Source organism: Lepisosteus platostomus, chromosome 4 (assembly GCF_059453375.1).
Source record: "Lepisosteus platostomus isolate fLepPlt1 chromosome 4, fLepPlt1.hap1, whole genome shotgun sequence".
Classification (NCBI taxonomy): Eukaryota; Metazoa; Chordata; class Actinopteri; order Semionotiformes; family Lepisosteidae; genus Lepisosteus; species Lepisosteus platostomus.
The window spans coordinates 49,362,588-49,376,761 of record NC_142614.1 but is presented as its reverse complement, the minus strand read 5'-3'; the positions used below and the strand labels follow the sequence as shown (position 1 = coordinate 49,376,761).

The 14,174-nt window shown below is 38.5% G+C and overlaps 1 protein-coding gene across 2 annotated transcripts; it reads left to right on the top strand.

The window, feature by feature from the left end:
- Positions 1-4,909: 4,909 nt before the first annotated feature.
- Positions 4,910-13,678, top strand: smim15 (small integral membrane protein 15). Of its 2 annotated transcripts, none has more exons than XM_088629750.1 (2): positions 4,910-5,005; positions 12,134-13,678. In XM_088629750.1, exon 2 carries the CDS (start codon positions 12,161-12,163, stop codon positions 12,383-12,385), a length of 225 nt encoding a protein of 74 aa, XP_088485876.1. In that variant the 5' UTR covers positions 4,910-5,005; positions 12,134-12,160; the 3' UTR covers positions 12,386-13,678. The 2 variants fall into 2 exon arrangements, with proteins under 2 accessions (XP_088485876.1, XP_088485877.1); XM_088629751.1 differs by having other exon boundaries at positions 4,951-4,970.
- Positions 13,679-14,174: the final 496 nt, after the last annotated feature.

Below are 14,174 nucleotides of genomic sequence, written 5' to 3'. Positions count from 1 at the left end.
GAATCAATGTATTTCAACTGTAATAGGGACCAGGTCATGACGAAGTAAGGTTACCATTGTGTACATTCATGTTTTCTGTGTATAAATAGAACATTCACATTTTCTGAGCACTTGAGCTCTTACAGTAAATGTAATTCAACCTTATTTGAAATGTTTTAGAAACATGCACAAGATGGTATAGTGCATCATGTAGGTGTAGTAAACACAAAGATGAAAGTAACATACAACAAAAATCATTTTAAATTCAACTTCTATGTAAAGTATAATATTGTTATGTACATATAACAAGTAAAGAATCTTCATAATGTATAGAGTAAGATTACTTATATTTAGCTTACCTTGCATCGTAGTCTGTTTGCGCTTCTCGAAATTTCTTCAAAATTGTGTGTGCTTTCTGTTAAGAGGACATTAGGTCAGGGAATAGAAAAAATACATTAACATCTCAAACACATACAGTTATAAATTAATACAGCAGTACAGCAATATATATCTATGGTTTTATTAGGAATTTTCAATTTTTTATGCAGTGGGACTGCACTCCACTCCAAAACCTCAATGTTTTCAGGGAGGAGTTTACGTCCTTTGGACATAAAATCAGAGAATTTTACGTCCACAATCACATAAGGACAATGGCGTAAAAGCAGGGAAATGTAAAATAGCCTCATATATATGGCTTGTGTACGGCCTCATGTTTTCAGCATATTTTTTACATTGTCTGGTGTTTCTGAAATCTTTCATTACAATGCCTGCCTGCCTCAGAGCTCCAAAGGAACATAATTAGTATTGGATACTTTGAAGGAAACCAGAGACATGAGACGTTTGAAAAGTATTGTGTTAAAATATTGTGTTACTGTCATGTTTCCGACAAGGCAGAATATAAGTCAGTTTTTGACTATTCATATAAAAATGCTACAGAACTCTGGGCACTCTTTCAATCAATGGCCTGTCTGGAGTTATCATCTCGGTCCCATCTGGTTCAATTTGCAGCAGAAGGAAGTCAAGTCATTTGGAACTGAAATTTGTCAGTTGTATTCCGTCACAACTTCATTTACAAATGTGCTTCTTTGTTCCAGACAACAACGAATAGATGGGTGTCTAACATTTGGAGATTGTAACTTAATCATATCATGTCAGCAACTTGGAATTCCCCACAATTATAGCTTTAAGGGGAAAAAAGCTTTCCTTACCAAATACTAAGAAAAAATTAAAAGTGCGTTTTTTAATAGGCTTCATGTGAAATTCATTAACTTGTCTTTCACAGAATGTTTAACTATTGGTTGAAATATTAATGAAAGTAATATCTGAAAAGTCTTCATTCTTTCTTGAGTTCAATGTGTTATGTAATCTTACTTGTCTAGGTCTAAGAAATTATTACTAGGGCACAGAAGTACAGTGGTGCAGTGATTATCATTGCTGCCTCGTGCCACTGGAGCCATGGTTCAATTCCAGACCTCTGGTAATATCTTTGTGGAGTTTAAATGTTCTTACCATGTTCACGTGGATTTCCGCAGGGTGTTCTGCTGTCTTCCCACAGTCCAGACCAACTGATTAGCTTCTGGGAGAACTGGCTCTGGTGTGAGTGAGTGCTTGTTTGTCTCTGTGTGTGCCCTGGCGACTCAATCAGGGTGTACCCACTATAGGCTCCAGCTCCCCTGTGACCCTGAATTGGATGAAGAAGCTTGAAAATAGGTGGATGGATGTCGAAACCTGGGAATGAGCAACTTCTTTTGATCCGTTATCCCTCCTGCTTCTGAATGATTAAGCCAGTGAAGGCTCTTTTCAGAGGACAGGTTCATCTTTGTGGTCCATATTCAAGTCAAAGCTATCTCGTTAGGCCAAATGTGGCCAGGATTGACCAAGCAGTCTTTCCCAGTTGGCTGAACTCTTCTTGGGGTTGTATGCCTTTGAGTTAGATAGGTTTATGACCTGGATTATGGTCTATGTCTTTCTGGGTCAAAGGTGACTTCTTTCAATTCTTTTATTTCTAAATCAGAATTGCCATTTGCCCTTTGCTATGCCCATATGGTTTTTACATCTTGGCACTGAACCACAATTCCCACAACCTTCCTCAGTTGTAAATGAGGAACAGTAGACAGACTCGCCCACCTTCAACCCATTCACTTTTGAACACCATACTGGAGATGCAGTGCTGATTGGAGAAGACACAAGTCCCTGTTACATGACAGGGGTTGCTGTGAAACTGAGAGCCCTGACCAACTAAACCCACCCCGGATTTCAGTGGAGCTCAGCCTATTACCTGCCTCAACTTCAGGAAAATCAGTCATAGCTGACTAGTGGCACATCACAGGTTTGGACCTGTGATCATAGAGATCAGAGTATCAAGAGTACTACAATTTGAATGACCATAGAGATCGGTCTGTGCCTGTTGGCACTGCACCTGTTGGGTAACTCCACAGCAATCATGCCTCTGAGCAGAGCATGCAAAGTACTCACTCCTTCTTGATGGTCTAAAGGTAGTAGGAGCAAAGGAGTAATGAACAGCTACTATCCTTAAACGTTCCACCATTTAACACCGGTGTGTAATGAAAGGAAATGGTGTCAGTGATTCAAATTTTTTGAAGAAATTTTTCCTGTTTTTGAAATTAGCTAATTTATATGGCATGTCTCCTTGGAAATGTTGCAGACAAATGCTACAGTTGAAGTCACCCTCCTCTACTTTCTTGCCATGATATGATCAAGTATTCACAATGCTACAGATGATATGGTCAGGTATTCACAATGCTACACATGAAATATGAAACTTAGCCTTGAGAGAGATAACTCTAATAAATAGTGACAGCCTGAGATGACCTGTTACTGGAGACAGATGCTAAATCTAGAATAGAGCTAAGTAATCGAGAGCCGCAGGAAATCCACTCTAACACATTCAGCTGCATACACCTGGGGACAAGAGTTAACACCCTCGATCAAGCAGAGGCCTTTACATTTATTCATTTCAGAGTTTTGGTTTTGCCTTTTCACAACTCAAATGAAAAATCTGCAGAACCCAAATCACAGCCTATTCAATGTTTAAAATTCAATACTCTGTTCTACTTTATACTCATAATTGAAACTTTGTTAAAGCAAGCTGATATATCATACAAAGAACAAACGTTCAGTGGCTCGTGCCTGGGTTCAATTACCGGGCTGCGTGGAGTTTGCATGTTCTCCCTGTGTTCAGGTGTGTGGGTGCTCCAGTTTCCTCCCACATGCTGGTAGGTTAATTGGCTTGTGGGAAAATTGGCTCTGGTTTGAGTGTGTCCACAATTGACTGGCATCTAGGGCATACCTGCCTTGCACCTGTTGCTTGCCTGGATAGGCTCCAGCTCCCCCGTATGGAAGCCCGAGATACCATAGCGCGTTTTTTTTTTACTCCCTGGCGGAAACGGGCTTCCATACCCCCGTGACCGTAGGTTTGATAAAACAATTAGAAAATGGATGAATAGAAGGAAGTTGTTAACGTGTAGGTACAAACTACAAATATAAAACGGGAAACCGAAAATTGAAAAGGGTACTTACACACATATTTTTTAATTTTCTAGACACTGGAGAAGTAATAAAAAATGCAAGCAGAACATACAATATTAGCTAGAAGCGTGTGAAAGCTGTGTGTACAGTTTTGATCAACAAGATGCAAAATATATTGCTGACTTGGAATCAGGCCAGAAAAGACCAACCAGACGCAAAGGACTTCCCAGACAAAAGAAAGTTCTTCACTGAGAGACTAAAATAATCTTTTGGGTCTTGAACAGAGACAAGGAGACCTGATTCAAGTAATCAAATTACTCAAGGGCACTGGGAAAGTCCACCCAGTGGACTTAATCTGAATCAATAGTGAAACATGAAGCAGAAAAAAAAACAATTGCAAACTACAGGGAAGGGCATTTAAAATAGAGAACAGGAGGCAGATCTTTACACAAAAGGTTGTGGGAGTCTGGAACAAGCTGTCCAGTGATGTTGCTGAAAATAAAACTCTGGCTTTGTTCAAGAAGAGACTGGATGAGACGTAATTAAAGTACATCTCAAAATGTAATTGTGTGGCTGTAGTTGCACTGGTTGTCTCACTGCTCTCTCACCCTGGGTGTTTGATCCTCTTGTTGATGAGAAAAGATTATTTATTATTTTAGTTTCAAGCCATTGAATTAGAAATCTGTATAACAGTACTGAGATCTTCACCCAATATAGTACTATTTTTCTTAATAGTCAGCATTACTGTCTTACTGTACTGTATGTAACACATATTATGCACCAGCATTACCAGCTTGTAGGCTACACTTTGGTCAATACTGGGAGCAGACTTCTCCAGTGAAAACCATGATTCTGGTTGAAGTTGCATTGGTGGACCAGTAGATGGCACTCTTCCCTCTGGTCCATATTTCCCAACGAGTGCCCCAGTATACTAAGGACACTGTTGTGGGTGATGCTGTCCTTTGGTTGAGACATTAAACCAAGGTCACTACCTGGTCATTAAAGAGTCCACGACACTGTTCATAAGATAGGGATCTTAACTCTTGTCTAAATTCTATTTTAGGCATAATTTGGATTTTCTGAGTTCAACTTAGGTCTACCTTAAAAGCTGTGTAGTTACGCTACAGGTACAATATGGCTGCACTTTCGCTGGTTGATAATGTGCCTTGATATTCACTGCAATGAATTTTGCTATGTCACTGCAGAGAGTTATTAATTATTAATAACGAATATCTTCATATGAGATTTTAGTTTCCACTTAGTTCTGTTAAAATCCTTAATTATACTCCAGTCTTCAATGTGAATCGTCCTTTAGACTATGAAATTTTAAAATACGAAAGTTATTTATTTCGCTAATATACCCTTACATGCTGTAAATCATATTTGGGATTTACAAAAATGAAGAAGAAAACTACAATTCCCATAGTGCAGTTGGAGATCAGATGTAGGGTGGAGGGAAGGATGACGCAAATATAAATTGCCAACTTTCAGTCATTGCTGAGGTGGGACAGCGGGATTTGTTCTTGTGCTTTGTTAGGTGACTAAGTTTAATATTTTATTTTATTTGTTTCCCCATGTAGCATAATGTATTGATTCACGATAATTTTACTGAAATGTAACAGTGGATGGGGTTTAATTTGTGTTCGTGGATTAAAGGCTTTGTGATGACCGATACACGATGTGCAGCCGATAATCAGGAAGCGTTTCTAGGGCCGAAAGGTGTGATTGTGGAAGGGGTTTTAATGCCAGATATTTCTATAAAAAGAGATCTGCAATATGAGAAAATCGTTTATAGAGCTCTTGTTCGAACTCAATCTACAGGTTGTGGAGAAAACTGCTGGGTGCTGTGATTGGTCCAGAAAGTAAAGGCGTACTAAGTTAAAGCCTTTAAGTTTCGGTCATAGAACAGGTCTCCGGTCCAGAATCCATCACACTAAACGAGTTTATTTTCAGAGTGGTTAGGTTCTTGTGTCAATGTAGTAATTTGCTTAACTGTGCTTCTACGTCTTGACAAATGCAAAGTTTATTAAAAATAGAACTATGCTTGAAAACAACAATTATCCCATTTGTGAACTTCCTTGCATTGTTAGTTTGCATATGGGTCCCCTTTGAACTACTTGGATTTTTGCTAAAAGATAAGGAAAATAATACACTTTAAAGGCACCTGCAGCCGTTTTCTGGGACATTTACGTTATTTCGTGTAGGGAACGTTTTGTAAACCATTTTCCGGGGGACAGAAGAAACCTCTCCGTACGAGGCATTTTGTTTAAATTCGTCATCACCTCGGAAATAAGTAATAGTCTGCGAACAGTTAGTGCACATGTACATGGTGTAACGTGACAATTTCTGTGAAGTTGTACCTTAGCATAAATTAATAAAAACGGTATAGCATGCGAGGTTATTACACTGGTTCGACAATTCTTTGCATAGAGTACAGTATGTTACACCTATTAAAATGAAATTAGTTAACCAATACAACAGTTATGTTAAAAAGAAGTTCTTGGTAGAATTGGGGAAAAAAAGTAATAGTTTATTGTTAAACTGTTGTATTCAAGTAATTATGCATATCCGGAAAATTTGTTTCCGATAGTGCGTCTTTTAAATTGGCACCTCCTACCATTGCTAAATAAGATACACCTAAATAACTAGACTTCAGGTTAAATAGTCAAAGGCTGGTGGGAAAACGAGTGGACTGTGCTGGAAAAAAGTGATTTTATTAAGTTTAATTCTGTCTCTCAAGGAGTATTCAGTTCTTAGCTTGTTTGACACCTGGGCCTATTTAAAGGTGTTCTGTGTTGCTTGGATGGTGCAAAGCTTTTAATCATTTGCTTGAGGTCCAGTTATAGTCTTCTGCTTTAAGTGTTGACTAGCTGTCTGCGAGGCTGCTAAAAATGATTTCAGCACTAGGAATTTTAATTAGAAAAAAGTGGGGTGTAAATAGATACTGAGCTCTACATCACTGTTAAGGGTAAAAAGGACAGTGTGTATGTTTTATGTTTAAATTTGTAGCGGCTAGTTGTAATTTCTGCAAATTCTTTCCATCCTCATAAAGCTTGGCCCCAGTAAGGTGCCTCTCCTTACCTGTGCAGGTTTATTTTTTACTGTGGTTGTGGTTTCTGCAATGAACACCTTGCAGTGTAACTGGCAACATGAACTACTTTTATTCACTGAGCTAAGCTGAGAGATGGGTATCTATGGTATAGCAGAATGTCGTTTCAAAACTATGGCTCCTTAATGGTATATATACTATTACAAAATCGGAATAACTGTGACAAAATGTTGTGGTACATGTGTTCCGATTGGCCTGGCATTCTGACTGATTGCGTATTGTGTGGGTACGGTACATATGCCAGAATATTAGCTGACAAGCCTGCTCGGTACTTTAACAAAATCTTCTAATTGGAACTTATTTTCAAAGCAGGATCTCCAATGGTTCAGTCATACTGAATGTTTGAACTGTTTGGAGCTTTGTTTGATTAAATGAAAATTAAATGCCAAAACAAAAAATTACGGATTAATCATACCTGGTGGCTGTCTTGCCATTGGATGTACAGTGGCTCCCGTTCCAAATTGGCAGTAATCTGAAGTGCTTGCTCAAGTCAGCAGATGAAGAGGATGAAGGCTGCTGGATACGCAGGCCTGAGCTGAATCCAAGTGAAATGTGAATAGATCTGAGGGAGGATGTGGCTGCCAGGAAACCATCTTATCTGAAAGCACTTAAAGTTACTTGCATCAAAGAAATGGAGAAAATGTAGCAGGATGGATGCTGCCATCTCATACATAACCACAGAAGATGTTTGCATGCTGTAATGTTAGACAAGAAAGCGCAGATCAGATACCAGCATTGTTTAATAGATACCAGCAGATACCAGCAGTTGTTCTTGCACAGCTACGGTTTGTGTAAGGTAATTTAGATAATATAAATGTCATGCATATGTAATGTTACATTAGGATTTTAAGTCTAATATGGAATCCAGAATGGGTTCTGATCTTTATACAAAAGAATTTCATGTTACACAGTTTTGTGTGTGAGAGAGAATGGGTGTTTCTGACTAAAGGTTGGCTTTGAGACTGAAACGCCTCATAATATACATTAAGCGACTTACGTTGGCTGCTGTAGTGTAGTTCTAATTGCAGTCTCTTTCCAAGACTGCAGTGTTTAAGCAGCCCTTCCCCCCTCAAAGCAACACCTGATGACAGTTGCTCAGCAGCAGGGTGCTGTTAGAGGAGGATGCTGTCTGAAACCGCCAGGTTGCTGACAGGTTCGCAGTTTATCTGAAGCTATTTATACACAGATGTAACATTCGTTTTCTGTGGTGTTTTGCTTTGTGAAAGGGTTTTGGGAAATTCAGATTTCTATTTTTTTGATAACCACGGTTTTATTTTTTTCAGTGTAGGGCAAAGTGGAAAAATGTCTGGAGGAAAATGGTTACAGAATAACCCGATTGACTTAAAAACAGATTCCAGATGGGAGGGAGCCATTTTTCCAGTTTAACACATTTGGTAGTTAGTAATTAATTGAGGCAAGGGCCTCGCCAAGTTGGTTCTTGAAGAAAACCAGCATTTCAGTGTCAAAACATGTCTGGTCAGTTTGTCTCCCACAATCCTTCGGTGAAGAAGTGCCTCCTACTCTCAGTCAAATGCACTGCCACATAGTTTTCACTTGCGCCCTCTGGTTTGTGTTTCACTGTTCATTTTGAAGAATCTGATTGGATTTTGTCAGTGCTATTGAGGATTTTGAATACTTGGATCAGGCCCTTCATTGTCTTCTATGTACAGGACTAAAAAAGGTTCAGTCCCTTTAGCCTGTCAGTGTAGGACATTCCCTTAACCCCCTGAATGTATCTGGTTCCTCTAATCTGGGCATCACGGGGCAGCAATATTGTTACTGTGAGTATAGTATATAATTGCAACTAACCATGATTTAAATAGTACTTTTAACTACGTCTGAGCATTTTATTTGCCTTTTTAAGGTATGGTTTCATGTTCGAATTGGGTAATTCATAGCTAGTATCGGAGTAATATGTAACTAGTTACATGTAACTGTAATAAGATCCCATTTTATGACAGCTGTAGCAGTTCCTTTTGCAGACAGGTAATATAAAGTATAAACGTAAAGTAGTTCTTAAGCTGACTTTTTCAGCTTTTAATAGGCCTAAAATAAATCAGAAAACACCAATCTGCTACAGTGAAAAACATGCATTTACTACGGAAGTAAAAATCACATGAGCACATACATGCTGCATCATGTTGACTGAAAAGTAGTCTGGTGAAACTCGTGTCTTTAATAAGTGGGTTTCCTGAGAAATTTGAGCAGGCAAAGAAAACATCTCTGTTAAATGTTATCTGTGCTTTCCCAAGCAAAAGGTCCGATGCATAAAATTGGAACATAGTGCCCTCAGATAGCTGGACCTCACAGTACAGGGGTCGCCATCCTAGTGCTGGAGGCTACAATCCAACAGGGTTTCTGAGGTTCATCCTCAAATCGGCACTCTGTAAAGGCTTGGAATTCATCAGCTTTAATCTGTTGGGTAAATGAATTAAGTCAGGAATGGTTGACTGTGGTCTTTGTGTGTTTTGGTGTGTCGATATTTTCATTTTAAATGATGTGAATTTAGACAATTCACTGGAACAGCCCGCCTGCTTTCAGTGGTCAGAATGAAAATATTCCAAGTTTTTGAAGGCAGTGACGATTTAAGAATGACGAGATGAGACTTCCTGGATTTTGCCTCTCCGACTTGTGTGTATTTTCATTTTCATTTAAAATTCTTTCTTTTCAGAATTATTTAATATGCATTAGTTAAAAAGTATTGCTAAGTAGTATCCTATGAACACAAACAAGTAAGCCCAACAGTATTATAACAATGCCATTCTGGTGATGATTCTGAGGTGATGTAAGAATACAATATTGACAATGGATTGCCGCCTATATTAAACTGACTTTTGAGTGGGACTTTTCATCATGGTATCTTTAGTTCGCTTCAGAATTGAAACGAACCAGTTTAAAATGTTTTAATCCTATCGAGCCTTAAATTGAAAATAGATCAATAAGGATTTGATGTTGTTGTAGTGAAACCTGTGCAGGATTGTGGTTTCAGGATGGCTAGTCTTGCAATGTTTGGCCAACCTGTTCTGAGAGCAGTGAACAGACGCAGGCTTTGCTCTTCCCAGCACACAGCCGTACTGGATAAATCAAGATAAGATGAGGAACAAGTAATGGGTTTATTCCAGGCTGAAAAGAGAAGAAAGAAAACACGACGTTTTCCTCCTCACACCTGGAGAAGGCTCCACGGCCGAAACGTTGTGTTGTCTTCCTTCTCTTTTCAGCCTGGAATAAACCTCTCACTTTTTCCTTTGCTGCCTACGCATGCTGACGCAGCTACCCACCTGAACTAAGATAAGATCACTTTATTAGCCCTGTACAATTTCTTGCGTTAGGAATTTGTCTTTTCGCATACCCCAGCTTGCTCACCATGAGACACAGACAGGCAGAGAAGCTTGGGGTCAGAGCGCAGGGTCAGCCATTGTACAGCACCCCTGGAGCAGCTGGGGTTAAGGGCCTTGCTCAGGGGTCCAACGGAGTAGGATTCCTCTGCCGGCTGCGGGATTTGAACCGGCAACCTTCCAGCCACAGGCGCAGTAATGTAATTTCATAAGTAATGTTACTTTTTTCAAAGTAATAATTGAACAGTTATGTTTTTAATGTATAACAAATTTGGGACTACTTTTCAAAAGTAACTTCTCCAACATTATATATGTCTTATTGCAATTCTGCTGCCATTGTAATTGAATCAAGGCAAATACATGCTATTTTATTTGTAACTGACGAGTACTTACAGCGCTGTCCCAGCTATCATCTATTCTAAACAGACCTGTGTTTGCCAGTGTGTCAGCAGGGCATCTCCCATGTGCTGCAGATGTCACACCTGTGAAGTGCTGTCTCAGGCATTAAGCATGAGGAGCAATTTCACTCTCGACACCTTTACTGCAAATTCTTTCTTCTCGTGCAGGTTACATATTTTATTTTTCATTTTTGGCCCTCTGTTGACACAGGTAATATAAAAAAGTAAATACGACTGTTTTACTTAATTGAGTTTTTCATTACTGCTGTACACCTTGTGACAGTACTTATAATTGTGAAAACTATTTTTTTTGCAAAGTGTTTTATAATTGTGTAATAAAAATCTTCAGCTGTAGCTCATGTACCCAGTGAAATAGGTGGATCATTACAGTGATCATTATAATCTGTAGGCCTCTGTGAATAATGAATTTCTACAGTAAATCAGCTCTCGATCAACCTCTGACTTTTGACACCACACTCTTGATTGTTCACATCCAGCTACATTTTAAATGAATACTTGAATTGGATTTCCACTCAAGCACATTTCATTTCTTCAGCTGAATCAGGCCTGACCTTTCTGCAGACTGAACCGCTATGTTGATGTTCCTGCAGTCTTTTACTGCACTAAAGTACTGGCTTTAAACAAACCATGCTAAAGATGGAATTCTCTCGTCTTCTTTGAAAAATGGTTTAATTGTGATGAAGCTTTCAGAGAACAATGACAATACTGCTTTCTTAGGGCTGCTTTGTTTTTGTTTGGCATTTATGTCTGTTCAGTCTTGTAAAATATGTAGGAATATGTAGATAAGCCCTCTATCACAGCATTGTATTGGTAGTGATTCTGTCCTTTGACTCTGTGCTTGTTCCAAACTGGCTCATTGCTAAAATCTACACTCATGGCCACAAAAGCAGGAGAAAATATCTATGGGCTGGAATCCTTATGGCTTCTGGAGGGTTTCTGGAAATTCTCGATCTACTACAGAGCAAGAGATAATGACTTTCACTTAACCATGAAGAGCTTGATTGGCACAAACTCAAGAAGATTCAGTTTCCACAAGAAATGGAGTTCAGAACCTCTGTCCTACTTTATTTTACCTTCAGTCCATGACAGTTGCTTCAATTGTATTGCTTAATTGATGCTTAACTCTGGTTAACTACAGGTTATCGTAACAGTAAAAAAGTGGGAAAAGTGAACTTTTTTTTTCTCTATTGAGGTTTGTATGCTCTCCAGATGGTACAATTGATTTGAAATGTGGCAGCATTATCTATTATAAGTACCAGAATAAGAAAGTGTAGTTCTATTAATATTTCCTAAAAGTTGTTACTACTTATATAATATAGTATTTTTGATGTAAAAAATGAATATACAGCTAAATATTTAGAACTGGGCAAAGAACATGAAGGATGCTTTCTTAAACACCTGTAATTTTGGAATTGGCAAACTGTTTTATGATTTATGATTTGGTGAGTAAAGGATTGGGTAAAGGAGTTTGTAATCATAAACTAATGAAACTAACATTCTTTCAGACGGTGTTTAACACTATTAACAGTGTTGATTTTGGTGTGTTTTTGATACAGGTATGGAACTATTATTTTGTTGCTTACATGCTGAGAAATCAAATTTGTTTATCCAGACTGTTTCCTTAAGACAAACACAGTTCATAAAAGATATTTTAATGTAAGTTCTTGTACTTGTTTGGTGTCTTTAAAAGTCGATCAGATTATTTGCATATCCAGGTTTTTGCGTCTGTTGTTTGTGCAGAATGAATGTTCTCCTTGTATGCAGATTTTAAATGCACTAAACTATAGGATTTTGTTTTCTAGGTGTTGATTGGAGGATCTCGGAGAACAATGTTTGACGTAAAAGCCTGGGCAGAGTACATTGTTGAGTGGGCTGCCAAAGACCCCTATGGCTTCCTCACCACTGTGATCCTGGCTCTAACCCCACTATTCATAGCCAGTGCAGTGTTGTCATGGAAGCTGGCAAGAATGATTGAGGCCAGAGATCGAGAACAAAAGAAGAAACAAAAACGTCAAGAAAACATTGCAAAAGCAAAGAGGTCAAAGAAAGACTGAGAGACTTGGGAAGGGCAAAACAACGGCACATTTCTACAACTTTGATTCCAATTCCTTCCATAAAGGAGTCTCGTTCTTTGTACAGATTTTACAAGAGACGTTTAGCAACACTTAGAAACCCAGCAGTTCCTTGAGCTGTGGTAGCAAAGTTAATGACTGGGAAGTGGGTGGGGGCGGGGGCAAATATAAAATTGAATTTATAAATCACTAGCAATCTACCATAATAATCAGTGTGTATTATGCTGTAGCCTGTCATTGAACACTGTCACCATCTATTGTGATAATATCCAGTTGTGCGTTTCTGTTACTACAGATGTCACCTGCTGGCTTTTTTTAACCATTAACATGTTTTTGTAAAATTAAGTTTGCAAAGATCTACAATCTTCTGTTTTGCATTGCATCCCATTTGCTACTCTTCAGAATGCGTTCCTTGTACTGTGACAGACCCCACCCGTTTGTTTAGTAACTGGGGAGAAAACTGGTCTTTTGTCTGACCAAATTTCAAATGCTTTAAAACAATATTGCTTTAATTTGCAATACCTTTCCAGATGTTCTTCTATCAGATTCCTTTATTTTTTAATCACTCTTGTCTTTATCCTTTACATACATTCTTAACAACTGGGTTCTTGATAAATATAAGTGGAAAAAATGAAAGCAGGAGGCTGGGCTTTCAGAGATTTGTGTAGCCTATGATTAAATTTAATAATCCCTGGCAAATTGAGTTTACTCTTTACAGGATGCCTAACAAGAAAAACAAGAAATATATAAAATCAGTTAATAGTTTAAAATTTTAATAGTAAAGTGAGGATTTTGTAAATACTTGTTAACATCATATGAATGGAACACTTATGATTTTAATCAATAATCTGCTAAGTGGTGAAGTCAACTTTTACGAATTATCAAAAACTCAAAACGCTACAGCTGTGGTTACCAAATGAAGAATACTGAAACAGTGGTCTGAATTTAATCAGCACCAGAATTCTTATAATATCCAGAGTACATAATTGAAAACCGTCACCACCTACGTGTGCATTTCAGTATTAAGATTTACTTCAGATGTCATGTTTGTGTTCTGAATATGCCTAAAGAATCATAATAAATCAATTTCCAAGGTTAATGATATTTTTCAGCTTCATGTTAGAAACATGTTTTTATCTGTGTCACATGTTGGCCCCATATCTTTTTCTGTATCTGTATTTTTTTAAAACAGGTGCCTGTAGCAACTGGCGCATATTGCAAGACAGCTATTGCTGGGTTGCTCAGAATAAAAGACAAGTTGTCTCCAAAGAACAAGCCATTCCTTATTTTCGAGTAGGTTTTCCCATTTGCAGAGTGTGGTGGGGATTTCCCGAGCAGAGGCACTGGTTGGTGTGAATTTCCGAGGGCACGCGGGTGTTGCTGTACACCTGAGCGAAGGCAGTGCTGTTGGTAAGAGTGGTTCCTCTTGAACCAGCAGTGTGGGATTCAGCACGTGAGGAATGGCTGACGGCTCTAGCAAATGCCCACTTCCTTAAACAACAGCCCATAAAACCAAGAGACTGACTAGAGTATATGCCGTTATCTCCAACGTATTTAAATACAGCCTAGGTTTATTGAAATAAAGTCTAAATACACATTTTCTCAAAATTAAAACAAGTTTCTTTTCCTGATTTTTTTTCTTATTTCCCTCATCTTTTCTTCACGGTCTCTCGAGCGGCACAGTGCATAACTTTCGACGCCCCACGACCTGAAGAACTTTGAAAACAATGGTTTTAGAACAATTTTAGATTAAAACGGCAAGAGGGTCTGG